This window comes from Nematolebias whitei, chromosome 3 (genome assembly GCF_014905685.2).
Source record: "Nematolebias whitei isolate Nwh7 chromosome 3, NemWhi1, whole genome shotgun sequence".
In the NCBI taxonomy this organism is placed as follows: Eukaryota; Metazoa; Chordata; class Actinopteri; order Cyprinodontiformes; family Rivulidae; genus Nematolebias; species Nematolebias whitei.
In genome coordinates this window covers 16846680-16862936 of record NC_056500.1, presented here as the reverse complement: position 1 = coordinate 16862936, position 16257 = coordinate 16846680, and the positions used below count along the sequence as shown (strand labels likewise).

Below are 16257 nucleotides of genomic sequence, written 5' to 3'. Positions count from 1 at the left end.
TATATATATATATATATATATATATATATATATATATATATATATAAACTTTAGTGCATTTTCTTTGTATGGAGCAAGTCAAAAATCCCCAAAAAGCATAAACATATCTGCCTTCAACTAGAATGTTCTTGGACATGATATACTGTATATATACATATTTTACCAGTGTAAAATACATGTCAGAGGAACTGTCATTTCAAGTATATGGGGGTAACATTTAGTGGGAATTCCCTCCAGGAGAAACATGCCTTTCACAGAGTTAGTCGTAATTCACAGGGAGCTCGGCTGTCAGGATTTGTCAGAGTTTGTGCTCCTGAATGCAGCACTGGTAGCTGCAGAAATCTGGACATACAATGATTTTTTTTTAAGGTTATAGTGTATTTTGTACAAAGTACATGTGATTTGTGTCTGTTGAAGGAAATAAAAAAAGAGAGAAATACCGAAGAACAGAAACTCTGACAGTATCACAATAAAGTGGGCAGTGTGACTTTTTCAAGTTTAGCAGTTGCTATCTTGACAGTAAAATAGGCCTGCACTTCCCTCAATGAACAGAGACGCTGCAATCTCACTTCCTGGCCGTATTGTTTAATCATCTTTTACTATCATGTAGAACAGCTCAGCGGTTGAGATAATAACTGTGGCAGCGTACTGAGCCTGGAGCGCCAGGTAGTAAAAGACCCGACATTTATAGTCTTTCTTCTCTCCCCTAACAATGCTGGCATTTTTGCCAGAAGGAGACGGTGGAAAGTCGACAGGAAAGAAGAGATTTGCTCTAGAGGCAACTGCCCGCCATTTTGTCTCTGTCCGTTTAGTGTGTGTCAAAGAAGAGGTGTAAAAGTGAGCTTAATCCAACGTGCGTTCATGCTCGGCTGTTCTCACAAAGTGAAACCAATCAAAGCTTTCTGACCCCTGTTTCTCTCTCAAGCTTCTCTTTTGTGACACCTAACTTTATTACCCCCTCTCGTTTCAAGCCTTCTGTTGGGTTATATATCTCTTGGAGTTTTACAACGTGCTACTCACTGTTTGTGTGTGTGTTACTGTGTCAATGCCCTGTGTGAAGCGTAACAGCTTTCCTGTGAGATCTGCAATTGTTGTCATTCCTTTGTTTAAAACAAGCATCCAATTGATCCTAATTAGCCAAATAAGGAGCCACACTATAATTTAACACAGTGCTTCACTGATGGCTGACTTCCTTTTCTTTCTCACCCTTTTGCCGTGTTCAGGGTTTTTCTGTACACGCACCCATGCATACAGTACCTCTTTGTCTAACTGAATTTAATATCGCTCAAAGCCAGTCTAAGCTGTTCGGTTATTCATACTGTTATCTGAGAACGGCTTTGGTCAAAGGCTTTTATCCGTTACTTGGATCATTTTACAAGTTTTATGACATTGTTGTAAAACCATTGAAAGTTCTATTGACCTCCTCTGTCACCCTGTTCCTCTTTTGTCTGACTGGGATGTTTTCTCTCTGCTTCCATTTACAGAGACGTTGATGGACACAAAGTGGGCCACTACAGAATTAGCATGGACTGCGCACCCTGAGACTGGGGTGAGTTCACTGGGAAGAGTGTGACTATGTTTTTGTGCCAATTTGTATTTATGATGAGCAGAGGTGATTCATAAATGAAAATGTAGGTTGTGCAACAAACAAAGACTTTCTTGTCCAGCTAAGCTTTATTAAACTTCATAAATTCAAATTTAAGAAATAGGTGTTTACATGTGGACAGAATGCTCTATGCATCACAGGCTGCACACCTTCATAAAAAGAAAAAAAAAATAAAGGTTTTGTAAGATTCATCATGTTGTGTTTTCTAGCGTGCGGGCAAAGATCCAGTGCAATCCAATTTCAGTTCCCCGCCCAGTAACAGATGTTTCTTTCTCTTTGCATCAGTGCACATAAAACAAGTGAAAAGTCAAGCTTGCTATAAATTAACTCTAAAAACACTCAAATATCTCTCAGCATTGACAATTCACCCATCTCTACATTCAAATTTATCTCACACGAAGTCACACGGACACCCTCATCTTGGTTTCCCATGTGGGATCCACAATGGGCTAAAGAGAAGCAAGAAAAAAAGTCTTGACCCCTCCTAAGCTATACTTCAAAAGGTGCCAGCACTCCTCCCCTTCTTTTTGTGTGGTCCTCAGACTTTAGACTTGGGTTTTGAAAGGTGAGTCCCCCCATTTTTTATATTTTGTTGTTACCCTAGCAAACTTCCTTCATCGTTCGTCGTTCGAAGTCTCCCACTCTCCATATGTGGCTTTTCTTTTTTCTCTAATGGCTGACGAAGCTAGGCGCACTAGCCATCAGCTGTAAACAATCAGAGGCCAAACTCCCCAGCAGCCTCTCATGACCTCTTTCTGCAACCCCTCTCAATCTCCCCATACGTCCATCTTCCCACCTCCTTACTCTTGTTAAGCCGTAATGCAGCAGCTCTGCTCCCGCCAGGTAGCCATGGCATAGATGATAAAACAAACAACAATGTGTATTCTTAGTTTTGTGTATTTCTTAGTTCATATCTTAGATCGTATTACTGTTTTTCTTTACAATGTATATGTTTGTTGGACGTAACTGGGACCCTGTGTACACAGTTTTGATCCACCACATGTACCACATATGGTGGGAACGACAAATAAAGAAACTTTGACTTTTGACTTTGACAAAAAAGCTCTATTAATCTTGCTAAACACAACAAATGCATCTTTAAAAAGACATTTGTGTAGCGATTAGCATTTTGCAATCCTCAAATTACTGACCTAAGCAGAGCTGGGGTTTTTCCTGCAAGCAGAATGTGCCACAGACAGTACAAGTTATCTTTTCAACATTTCTGCTTTTTTCTTCTGTTTTTCCTATACTGTACATAAACTCAGACAAAAATAAAAAATACAATAAAAAGAAAAATCAATCAACGCAGCTGTTATGCCTTTTTATGTTTTTTGCTTTGTGCACACTGAAGATGATTGTGTGCTTTTGCAGTCTTGCAGCATGGATGACATGGCCTGTTTTCGTTATGTGTGACAAGTGTTTAAAAGGAAGTGATAAATTGGCTGAAAAGACAAATAAAAAATACGGATTGAGCTTGGAGAGGAGCAAGACTGAAAATAAATAGTTTCTAGCAAACTTTGTACAGAAAAAAAAAAAAAAGACAAAAATGGGCCAATCCACAGGACAAAACAAATCTATTTCAAGTACAGAAAAAGAAAATACATTTTCCCAAATGGTATGACTCATAACATCTCTGTATCTTTTTGGTGGTTGTTCCATCACAAACAAATAAAGCTGCAGAGAAAATTTCAGAACTGAAAAGTCTAGAAAAATGTTTCATGCCACATTACTGAGGGTTCTGTTTGTGTCCATGTTTCTTATCATGCATCCTCACCTCTATTCCTATCTATGGTTTGGGCATAGCACATGCCAAAAAGTCACGCTGTCTTTCCAACAGCATGGATGAATTTGTGTGTCTATGTATGAGAGTTGTGCATGGCCACACATCTACTGAGACTTAGCTCTGTTTTTGTTTGATTCCATGTAGTTTATCCATCAGACATATCATTTATGCTCTTAAAACTAGCTGGGAGATGAAGGGGAAATTCCACTTCAGCAGCGCTCTTGTAAGACTTGGAACAACACTCCCCAGGGCTTTTCACAGCCTAACAACAAAATACCATGTTTGACTTGTTGACATTCTGTAATAACTGTTAGTACGTCCTGCTTCACAGACCCCCACCACGCAAAAACATGTTTTACAAAAAAACAAATTAAATTAATAAATGAAACTGTGCACGTCCTCTTTTTCCAGTCAAGCCTTAAAGGTATATTTTGTTCACATCTAAGTTGTCATGTTTACAGTTAATTCATAAAAGGCTTGAAGAGCAATGCATGCTGTGAGACTTCTATAAAATTAAGAAAAGATCATCCTCTCCAGAGACAGAAAGAGACCTGAAAAAAATAGCACACATGTAATGAGTAATGTTGCTTTAAACAATCAAATGCAAGTAAAAAGCAGCTTTGTCAAACTACACTTTGAATATTAATGTAAGATTTTTTAAACGGTATGAGAAAAAAAAAACAAAAAAAAACAGTGTACCTGCTATAAACACCACATTAAAAAAAAAGTTTTTTTAGTTAAATAAAAGTGTGTTAAAGTGTGTAGTCATCATCATTATGTGTGAGCCACACTGAGCCCTTATGTCCAAAACAACAGTAAATCCCCACGCTTTGGCCCCAGCTCTATGCCGTCTATAATAACTAATTATCAATTATGAATATGTAACTGCTTTGCTCACTAAGCCCCTAATGTGAGGGTCTATAAACTTTCTGTGATAATGTTTTCATATACAAATATCACAAAGTGCCATTTTATAGATTTAACACTAAAGCGAGCATTAGTATTTTCACTAAAGCAAAACAGCTCAGAGATTTAGCTCGTCATGAAACATCTAAAGGTCCAGATACAGGCATGAGCTGCACAACATTTAGACAAGACTCAAACAAAACATTGCATTGCTAGGCAACACTGTGCTATTGAATTTCTTTTGACTGTCAGCTACTATGTTAAGGTATAATCCTCATAAAACTGATGTAATGTTGCACACCACAGAGAACTCCCAAATTGTATCCAAGCTCAATTTTACTGTTTACAATATATAAAGCAATGAGCCCGAGTGATATGTCAAACTCAGGTAAAACCAACAGTTTACATCAAAAAGGTAACGCAATAAGAAAAACAATCATTTACACTCTAATACAATTTTAGAAACGCTAACATTTATAATACTTGAAAAAAACTGAAGAGTTACAGTGCATTATTTGTCTACAGAGTTATGCCTATTGGTAATTAAAAGTAAGCGCTCTCTCCATATGTATTTTGGCAAACAAAGCTGATACAAGGTGCAGTCTCCTCTCCTGAAACTAAACCAATCCCTTAACCGTGCAGACGAAAATATTCTACAAGCAAAACAGACAACCAACAGATAGCAATGGTCTACTGGTAATAAGTTTAAGTAAAATTAAAAAAAAAGTTACATTTCACAATTTATACCTCTCTGTTCTGTTCCCATCATCACTGACTGTTCCAGAACACAATTTATTGGCCAAAATGTTGCAAAACATATTTTTCCAGCTGCATTGTGGACCTCTAAGGAGCAGCATGCTTCATTACTTGGGTATTGTTCATTGTAATCTGAAAGTAAAATTCAAAGCTTTGATTGGAAAGGACACAAAGAAAATACAGCGAATTGCCAATTTTGCATAACGATTCATCTTGCTGAAAATCAATACCAAGAACGTTGAGGCGGTCTCACACAACCTAATTTATTCAGGCTTGGTGAGGAGGCACTTTGAGTGTTTGCCCACCAGTGCATGTCTTGGGGAGAGAGGTGGGGGGTGACCTCTCTCCAAATGCACACTTACAGCTCGACTCAAACATACACACTGAAAAGTACAAGCTAAGGCAGGCACACTCACACCAGCACTTTAAACAAACACACCCAACTTTATACACACACCCACAAACACTTGGCTGCAATGCTCTTTTTGCAGAGGGTGATTTATTACACTGAACTAAATACCCATTGACACATCATGCTTTTAGCTGTCCTATTGACCTGGCTGGTGATTATTGATTCCCTCCGGTCGCTTCTTCTTTCTCTAGCTATTGTTTTAATGCCACTGCTGAACTGCACCCTTTCCCCCTCTCTCTGCCTCATGGCCACCAGGGTCTTGGATGAATAGCCCTGTCTCCACCACATCCATATCACATCCTTAATTAAGATGCTCAGAGCTTGGATAGAAACAACACGCTTCGAGGAACAAATTGGTGTCTTTTTACAAGTTTTGAGATTAGTTTAAAGAAAGTCAATTATTCTGTGGCAAAGTTCAGTCCTAAAAGTGTAACCACTAATATTCAACTTTGTTACAGGCCTGTCTTTTGGGTTACAACTTTTTTTTTTTTTTTTGGCGATAGAACAGATTAAAAAGAACATCTTGTAATTAAAAGTTCACAGTGCTGCACATTTCATTGATTGGTCAGAAAATGTCTAAGACATTTTTTTCCAAAATTGTGCACTGTCTTGTTTTGTATCTTCCCCATAGTTCTTCGGTTTGCTTTAGCACATTTACACACTTGTTGCACAACTATTTGACTTTTGGTTGTAATTAGTATTTCCCAGCATGCAACCTATAGATTTTAAAATAATTTTAAAAAGTAATGTACTTGAATGTTTGTCTAATAAAAAGAGAATGGATAAGATATCCTCCAGCAGCTGTAAACATGTTACACACACAACTATATAATACATACAGAGGTTGCTGCTGTAAATGAGTAAATTATTGGGCTTCTCAGGTTAGTCTCATTGAGTCATGAGGACTAATTTTCAAGAGACCTGTTTTAGACAAATCACAGATAAGGTACACACAGCAATAAACAGCCATAAAATGCATATACATTTAAAAAGTAAATAAAAGTAGTGATATAAAACAAAATAAAATCAAGCTACGTTATGAAACGAGGTAAAATGCTAAAAACAGGAACATGTCTCTGTTGTACACAATGTTAGATTACTGGATTTTACAGCAATGTATTACTGTACAATTAGGTTGCACTGATTAAAAAAAATCTGGTAATCAAAGTTTAATAAATTAAAACTTATTTGATCATGAGCAAATCATCTCTGTGTATTGTAGGAGCATTGAAAGTTGTAAAGGAGTCAAAAACCAAAAAAGCATGAAGGTCATGTGATGTCTTTCTGCAGCCTTTATTAGAGAACATTGCAGTCATTGCTCAATAATTAAAATTTAATTTCTTGTGAAGCATTGTGGCTACTACTTCCAAACAAATATGAGGTAAACATGCTGTGGTGGGTTTGTGGTGAGGAGGTGACAGGTTGCTGTAATTGTGATAAATCTGCTGTTCTAGTTCCTGGCTCGTTGCCACAGTAATCAGAGATAAAAAGCATATTATGGTAAAAGGAAGTGAGTGGAGGTGAAATATTGGCCAACAAAACACCAACTTTGTGTTCAGATCCTATCCTTAGCTCTGTTTCTTTCTTTACTTGCTCTTTTGAAGTGTTATTTAATGTACCTCATCAGAGTTTGACACATGATGAAAATAATTTCACAAATAAAATTGGTAAGATTTGAAATATACTATTAGGTACAGACTTTTATTCTTGTCTTTTTTATTTTTCAGTGGGAAGAGGTGAGCGGCTATGATGACCTCATGAACCCCATCCGGACGTACCAAGTCTGCAATGTACGAGAGCTCAATCAAAATAACTGGCTACGAAGTGACTTCATCCCGCGTAAAGATGTACTGCGTGTGTATGTAGAGATGAAATTCACAGTGCGTGACTGCAACAGCATTCCCAACATACCAGGTTCCTGCAAAGAAACATTCAACCTTTTCTACTATGAGTCTGACTCAGATTCAGCAACAGCCACAAGCCCTTTCTGGATGGAGAACCCATATGTGAAGGTGGACACAATTGCCCCAGATGAAAGCTTCTCCATGCTCGAGACTGGACGAGTAAACACAAAGGTCCGGAGTTTTGGGCCACTGTCCAAAGCCGGGTTTTACCTGGCCTTTCAGGACCTCGGTGCTTGCATGTCCCTCATCTCAGTAAGAGTGTTTTACAAGAAGTGCTCCACCACAATTGCCAACTTTGCAATTTTCCCAGAAACAGCAACAGGAGCCGAGGCAACTTCCTTGGTAATTGCCCCAGGTACTTGTGTGCCCAACGCCTTAGAGGTGTCTGTGCCATTGAAGCTTTACTGCAACGGGGATGGAGAATGGATGGTTCCTGTAGGAGCTTGCACATGTGCAGCTGGGTTTGAACCAACCATGAAGGATACTCAGTGTCAAGGTGAGTGTTTTCACAACAAATTGTCAGTCCAGGATTCTGTTACCCATTGCTTGTGGTGGAAGTTTATAAAGTTAGGTAGTCTTTGTTTGTGGTGGTTTAAGACGTGAGATTTTTCAACAGAGTGCACGTGATTTAAGCTCCTTTTACTGAACTGTAATGTTTTTATATTGCATGCAACAACTTTACCTTTCTGGTCATGGCATTGGAAAATGTCTGTTTTTAGCCTAAAAAAGTCCAAGTTTTGCTGAGGGGACATTTTATGAAGACACAATCATTGACACAAGGTATAAATATTGAGTGCAAACTATTTTGGCCACAATCTATTGCTAGAATGTCCAGTTGCTACTTTGTTATTAGTCAAGTCACATTAATGCACAACTTTACAAGTAAAAAATAAATAAATGTGATGGCACCAACAGATGGAGGCTTTTCACTTCTCTGACCTGAACAGGTTGGTATAGAATTTGGAGTCAGATTGATATACTGTGCATCTCTATTTATTAAATATAGACCTCATTTTTGCCATTCAGCTGGTTGTTAACTACAAAGTAAATGGAAAATAAGTTTAGTCTGTGTGTTTATGAAAGCTCATGTGTTGATGGTTTCGGATTTGATGGAAAACATGACACGTTCTCAGAGGTTGAGATAAAGGTGAATTTTAATAGCGTGGTCTCTACTGAACTGGTGTGCAGGAGACAGCACTGGAAGAATGAAGAATAGATGTAAACTGTGTGTGTTGAGTGGTGTGAGGCTGTAAAATTGGGCTCTGGGTGTGTAGGTCAAAAGGGTGGAGCAGAATGATAGAGTGGGAGAAAGAGAGACAGGAGTGGCGGAGTTATTGATCAGCAGGGGTTGATTGCACAATGTCTGCATGTCCACTTTGTGGGGGTTTGTGCATCATCCTTGCTTGCTTGGGTTCAGAGGACTCATTCTTCTTCTGATAGCAGAGACAGATGAAGCTAAAAGCATCATTTTTCAGGACCCATATTTGTGATCAGACAGAGAAAGAGTGGATACTTTGCAATGACAGCTTCTTGAAAACCCTTGATACTGCACATTTATGGTACTCACCTTTATTAAAAGGGAGTATGTATGTGAAAGTGCGTATTAAATCCAAAACAATGCAAATGTAGTTAAAAACTTATTTGCTTGCATCTGGCATCTCAAGGTTAAAGCTCTGGCGACTGGGCCCTGATAAAATGTTCTCTAATCACTGCAAACCACAAAGGATACATCTCCCTCTTCTTTTTTCACATCACCTCTCCTCAGGTCCACTCTTTATCCCTCCTCTACCACGCCTCACGCTAGTTTTTCTTCATCTTTTTATTGCATCTTGTCCTGCTTTTCTGTTCTTTTCCCAATACGCGGTGCTTCTTTCCTGCTTTAGTCCTTACTTTTCCAATTCCTTCGTAATCCGAAGGCCATTGCTCTCATTAATAAGCCACCAGAGACACAGTTGGGATGTCAGCATTAATATTTATCGATGAGGCCTTTTCTTTTTTTTGCCTATCCACTCATTTGCTGCACATTTTTCCACTACCAATATTCTTTACTTTCTTCATGCCTCACACTTTCCAATTTCAGCATACATTCTAATCAGTTCCTTAAGCGCTACGTTCTGCATGAGAGGATAAGACACAGGGGACTGAGGAAGAGGGTGGGAGTGGGGGCGCCTACAGGATTAGCATTTTCTGTGCCTCCACTTCCCCCTCCACCTTTTTCTCTCCCACTTGTCACTCTTTTTGCTTCATTCTTTAATGGTTCCTCTCAGGGAAAAATGGATGAAAGGAGGAGGATGACCCCTTTACTCACTGGAAGTGATTGATCAGCACATTCAACCTTTTTTTTTTTTTTTCCTGAAAAAGAAAAATAGCCTCTTATAATGGAAATGCACTCTCAACATCTGTGGTCAGGCCACCATGTAAAAAAAATACCACAATATTTCTTCCTCTGTTAGTTTAGAGATGTCATTTAGTTTATTTTACTGTCGGGTGAACTTAAATGAACTTTGTGTGGGTCGTGGTACTAATCGAAGAGGCTGTTCTGCCACCCGGTAAAACTGGATGTGAATTATCTGTTTATCAAGCAGTACTTCCTGTGAGCTAGCAGTGTAGATGACTCTGATTAATGGTGGAAAAACAAATATACTTAGAGCTAGTGTACACAATGCAGCAAACCTGGTGGTTTTGAGCTAATATTGAAGTTTTAAAGCTAGAGAACAGGAGCAGTCTGTTTAACCATTGGTCTGTTATAAATTTGACCTTCAGTCTTGTATTTTATTTTCAACAGAAAACATAAATCTGGCACAGAAGCTAAATTATCATTATCAAACCTTGTAGTTTGTCCTTGACACCAACAGTCTTCTACACTAGTAGGTCATTTAATCAACTGGTTCTAGTAAACGTTGCCTGCTTTACCTGCTGTCTTTTATTAGGCGTTGCGGCAAACCCATTCATCTTTTAACAAGACAGTTTATGAAAGATATGGACCCTGCCAAAATGTTCTGGATCACAGTACTTCATTTACTCTTATCCTGGATGCTTGTAACTTATCATGAGAGTTATAAACTTCCAAACAACCTCTATAAATGGAGATAGGTCTTTTTCAAAGGGTAACAGTCTTTTCCTGTGATTAATGAAGCTCTGCCTAATCAAGAACCAGTTAAGGTAAAGCTATGTTGTTGTGTATTGCTGTTTTCTGTACATAGGGGAACACAGCAAAAAAAAAAAAGCTGTTTTGATAAAAAAACAACTATTATTTGCGATTTACGTTTACACACTAGTGTGTCATTTTCCTTGTTTTGTTACATTTTAAAAAGACAACTTGGGCCAAAGTCAAAGTTATTTTCAGTGTTCAAGCTGTTTTAGTAAATTACAAGTTGTCAGCTTATTCGTGTGAGCATTAGGTTTGCAACAAAATTAAACTGCATGAAAAAGTGGTTAGTTACTAAATTGGTTAGTTTAACCTTTTTCTTAGTTCATATCTTAGATCTTATTACTGTTTTTCTTTTACATTTTATACTTTTGTTGGATGTAACTGGGACCCTGTCTACAAAATTTTATTCCACCACATGTGGTTTGTATGACAAATAAAGAAACTGATTCCCTGACTCTGAAATTCAGGGGTGGCTCCGTTGGTAGACCAGTTGCTTCTCAGTGAGAAGTTTGCCAGATTAAATCCCGGCCGGGAACCTTTCTGAGTGGAGTTTGCATGTTCTCTCCGTGCATGCATGGGTTTTACTCGGTACTCTGGTTTCCTCCCACAAACCAAAATCATGCATTTTAGGCTGATTGGTAACTCTAAATTGTCCTTAGGTGTGAGTGAAAGTGTGAATGGTTGTTTGTCTCTACATGTCCAAGGTGTCCCCCCGCCTCTCACACAGTGACTGCTGGATATGGGCACCAGTGACCCCCCCGAACCTGGAAAGAAAGAAGTGGGTAAAGATAATGGATAGATGGATGGAAAAAAAAAATCTAGTTTTTGGATGAACTCATCAAAATTAAATCGAAACAGTACACCAGTTCAGAGTGCACAAAATATGTTCACAGTTTTATTCTTTTTTACCAACAAGTTTGTAATAAATCATGAAAAATACAAGAAAGACACTGGTATTTGTTGTTAAAACTTAGAAACACCAGCAATTTTCAGCCGTTTAACCAAGTTTGTCTGCTCAGTGGATAATAATAATAATGTGTTATGTGTTGTCATCATTGTATGTTCCCCTACAATGGCAAAATTGGCTTTCTGCATTTAACCCATCACACCTGGGATACACTCAGGTGGAGCAGTAGGCAGCTTTTGAAAGCTGCCCGGGGAGCAATTAGGTATAAGGTGTCCTGCTCAGAGACACCACGAGATGTTCAATGACTGGGGATCAAATCTGGGACTTTCAAGTCTCAAGTTGGCTGCCCTGCCTGTACCCCATCTCAGCCCAAAATGCATTTAAAAGCAATTATATTCAGTATATTCATATGTATTATTTAAACTTTGATATTTACATTTTACTTTCAGCTTGTAGCCCCGGCACATTCAAGTCCAAACAAGGAGAGGATGCCTGTTATCCATGTCCACCCAACAGCCGAGCAGCCTCTGGAGCAGCTAGTGTTTGCTCCTGTCGAAATGGTTATTATCGCTCAGACACCGATTCTGCCGATTCCCCCTGCACAAGTAAGTAACTTTTCAAGTATTAAAATGTTATTTGGCATTGTTATAAGATCAGATATTTCTTTTACATTTTTATTTGCTCAAATGAGGATTGTAATCAGCCACAAAATGCTTGGAGATGTAGTTAATGTTCTCCCAACTTCCTTGTTTGAACTGAGGCTGTCAATGGCTGATAAAAGCTCTTGAAGGACACCATTCCCACCGTGTGTCACACATAGCAAACAAGGCTGCTTACTTTCTCATCATTATCAGAACTTTATCATCCAAGCCTCCCCCTCTCTTGTGCCATGCGCTATTTGGACTGCTGCATCTCTACAAGCAGAACGTAGAGTCATATCTCCCATAACAGTGCATTAAAAGCCAGCATGCAGATGTAGGAGCTAATTCATTTAAATAGTGAAGAGAGAACAAGATTCTCTTTTTTTGTGCTGCTAGGGTGGGGGTCTGATTCTCCCACAGCGTAGTGCAAGATAAAGCTCCGTTAATTGGATAAGAATTGCCAAGGCTCTGGCAATAGTTTGCTTTACCCGTTCCCTGCAGCACTTCACAAGTACACAGACTCGGTGGAAATAAGCATGCAATTCAAATTTAAACTCATGCCCTCTTTTTACTGAAGAACTGCTGGAACAGTCTCTTGCTATGCGGAAGGAATAAAATATTCCAGTTAATTCAGGAGAAATGTACTAATACCACAACACAAAGGAAATTACTGGGTCATGAATTGTGCTGAGAACAGCTATGGAATAATGAATATATGCCTATACAGTATAATGATATGTAAACGGTGTTTTTCAATATGGCTCTTTCTCTATTGTAAAGATTCTCCTGTTCTGTTACCAAGACAATTTTGTACACCTATTGTGCAAAAAGATTAAATTCTTCCTCTTTCACAACCAATTCACTTCTTCTCATCCATGCTTGTACCTCAATGTTGCAGCTGTTCCATCTGCACCACGCAGTGTCATCTCCAGTGTTAACGAAACTTCACTGGTACTGGAATGGAGTGAGCCTCGTGACCTGGGTGGCCGTGAAGATATCTTGTATAATGTAATCTGTAAGAAGTGCCTTCCTGAGCGAGGAATGTGCTCGCGCTGTGATGACAATGTGGACATTGCCCCACGTCACCTTGGCCTAACACTGCGCCGCGTGATGGTCCGTAATCTGCAAGCCCACACACAGTACAGTTTTGAGATCCAGGCAGTCAATGGAGTTTCCAGCAAGAGCCCCTATGCACCTCAGCTATCTGCAGTGAACATCACCACAAACCAAGCTGGTAGGTACAACTGCCTTTCAGAGATCAATATTGAACTTGTAGGCCATCTCAACTTTTTCATTGTGTGGAAAAAAGCTACAAAGAATGTAAGACAAAACACTCTAGGCTTAAGAAGTAGAGATCAATTCCTTGCAAGCATGTAGGAGTATGTTACATATTCCCTCTTTGAACAAGGATTTAGGTGGAAGACATTGTTGAATGAGGACAGAAAGGGGTCTTTTTTCAGACACCCACAGAATGCTCTCTACTAACATTGCTGCAAATAGAAATGGTAAGGCAGTGCATATTCATAGTGTTAAATCTTCAGTACTCTTGCAGCTCACTGGTTCCAACCTACTGCTCTTTCAGCTCTCAGTAACCACAGTAAATAGGTCAGTATAGTAAGTGTGAAGAAAGGGCAGAGTGCTGAAATGAAATGAATTGATTGAAACCAAGCTCTAGGCTTGTCCGTGATAAACCATTACAAATGTTTCCTGTTTGAATTTTAAAACAGTTGTCAGGGTTTGTGATATCCCTTTAATAAAATATGTGTTATATTTAAGTAAGGCTTTTGCATTTTCTTGATAGTTTGTTAGATTATGTGAGTTTGATGTATACCTTAAATGACTTCAATAAATTTCAGCGATGTTAAGCTTGCTCAGTACTTTTGTTCTGAAGAGGTGGTCTCTGTTCACATTCTCCCAGGGTTCTTAAGTTGTGTCTCAGATGTGTTTAGCAGCTATGTTAAATTTGCTCTCTTGCTTGGCTCAGACAACAACACAGATTATGCTTTACTCCCCCACCCCACCCCCCTTCTCCGTGGCCTTGTCCTCCTCACCTCTAACCTTGTGCGCTCACTTCTAAAAGATGCTTTTGGAATGCTGTTTCTTTGTGAACCTAGGACCCAAAGGCCCCACAGACCCCTATGTGAGGGCCTCATTGTTTTATGGGGGTCTGGTGCTGAGCTCACAGGGATGAGGGTCCACCCATAGCTGCATGGTGTCAGCTGGTTGGAGAGAGTCAGTAGAGGGGATAGACAGGGCAAGAGAGCATCATCTGTGATCAGATTATCTATTTGTGTAGTCCCATGACAATCCCTGCATGTGCATTCACCTTTTAAGAATGAAAATAAATACAAAGGGTGGTGATAAGCTCCAGGGGCCACATCCATGGTTACTGCAACATCTTCTTCCAGAGGAGGGCCTCTAATCCCTCAGCCAGAGTAACCAGGGTCTCTGCCTAGGAAGTATTTTCATCTGTAGGAGAAAAAAAAAGACATGAAAAGATGAAATAAAAGGGGTGGCTAAGAAGGCATACACTTGAGGTTGTAGAGTTTTGAGGACCAAAGAAAAACAGAAGTAAATCTGGTCAAAAATACAGCTAATAATTATGTAAAAAAAAAAAACAAGTTGAACAGTTTTAGGAACATTTTTTACTAAAACACTGAGAATGTTTTTTGGCCTAAAAGGAAATAGCCTACAACTTTATTTCTGGAGTCAAAATGCCACTGAAAACAGACAGTGGACATTAATATGAAAGTATTAGACGCACAGAAGGGAGAGAATCAGAGGTTCAGAACAAGACTGAACAGAGAAAATTCAAAGTGCCAGGTAGGCAGATGGCACTTGGTTTTTAATAAGTACGTGCAAACAAAACTTGGGCAGTTCAAGTGGGTGGAGTGGCATTATGCTTTATTTAAACCAGGATAGTATGTTCAAAGACCCATGTGTATTTGTAAAGGTTTTATGAAGTAGTTCATTGTTATACATACATATTGTATTTTGTTGTGTACTGTAATATAGCAATTGTGTTTGCATGATTCAAAGCACTACTTTTAAACTGTATTTGTTTGTTATCTTTCTGGTTTGTGACAGGAAAAACCTGTACCAGAAACTTATTGATCACCTTTAATATTTGATTTTCAAACCATCACAGAAGAACCTTCTCTTCTTCCCCTGGCACTCAGGGAGGGAGACTTTTAGGATTAGTAGGGAATGGTTCTGCATACTAATTAATGGCCATAGCTTTTCACAAAGCTCACTGCCTTGGACTTTGTGTCTGGGACAAACAAAGGACAGAGAACTTCATAAAACATATGGCAAAAAATACTAAACAAATCGTTTTCTTGAACATTTCTCCTCTGTGCAGCTCCATCTGCAGTGCCCACAGTCCACCTCATGGCAGCCACAGCAAGCACTATGAGCCTGTCCTGGCTTCCTCCAGAGAAACCTAATGGAATCATTCTGGATTATGAGATTAAGTACCATGAGAAGGTAAGCAGCAGTGTCAGTGAATGCCACTAATTTTATCCAATTTCATTGACTAGCATGGTCTCTGTTTCATCTGTTTTTGTAAATGAGAAAAACAATGCCTCTAGTGATAAGCACATGGTTACTGTGAGGCAAGTCACCACTTCCATTTTACTGTGAGCAGTCTCCACAACATATTTCCTTTTTTGTCACCTAATCCCCCCATCTCTTTTATTTTTCTCTCCTCCCAATCCTTTCCCAGACTTTTTATTATTCTGTGCCCTTTTCTGAATTCCTATTGCCCTTATCCTTTTCCCTTTCCTCGCTTAATATATGCACTCAAACTTTCTGATTTTTTTAGGAGCTCATAACTCCCTTTTTTTAACAAAGTGCTTCAAATTTTGATTCAGGGCAGGTGGTCTAGCCTGTTTTAAATATGTTACAGCTAATAACTAGTTCAATTTACAAACAGAGATGCAGGACACAGCTATGACATTGTGGTAGTTTAAACATCACTTTCTAATATATGCTTGATACACCCAATAGTGCATTTAGAGGTTTTGCAGAACACCAAAATTATTGTGTTCTCAAGAAGATAATCTAATACATCAATCTAATAGCTATATAAAAAAAAAGGTCTGTGTTTGCAAATTCCCTGTGCAAATTTTGGACTGAAGATTGGCATTTGCAAACGTTGTTTAATCTGAGTTTATATATGCCGAGTTGAAA

The 16257-nt window shown here is 38.9% G+C and overlaps 1 protein-coding gene across 3 annotated transcripts in view; it reads left to right on the top strand.

Moving 5' to 3' along the window:
* Positions 1–16257, top strand: part of LOC119430610 (ephrin type-B receptor 3) — a 59871-nt gene that overhangs the window by 29100 nt on the left and 14514 nt on the right. For all 3 annotated transcript variants that reach the window (XM_037698044.1, XM_037698043.1, XM_037698042.1), the window contains exons 2-6: positions 1485–1549; positions 7191–7863; positions 11875–12030; positions 12965–13300; positions 15428–15552. In XM_037698044.1, the coding sequence (XP_037553972.1) occupies positions 1485–1549; positions 7191–7863; positions 11875–12030; positions 12965–13300; positions 15428–15552 (1355 nt within the window). The remainder of the gene's footprint in view (positions 1–1484; positions 1550–7190; positions 7864–11874; positions 12031–12964; positions 13301–15427; positions 15553–16257) is intronic.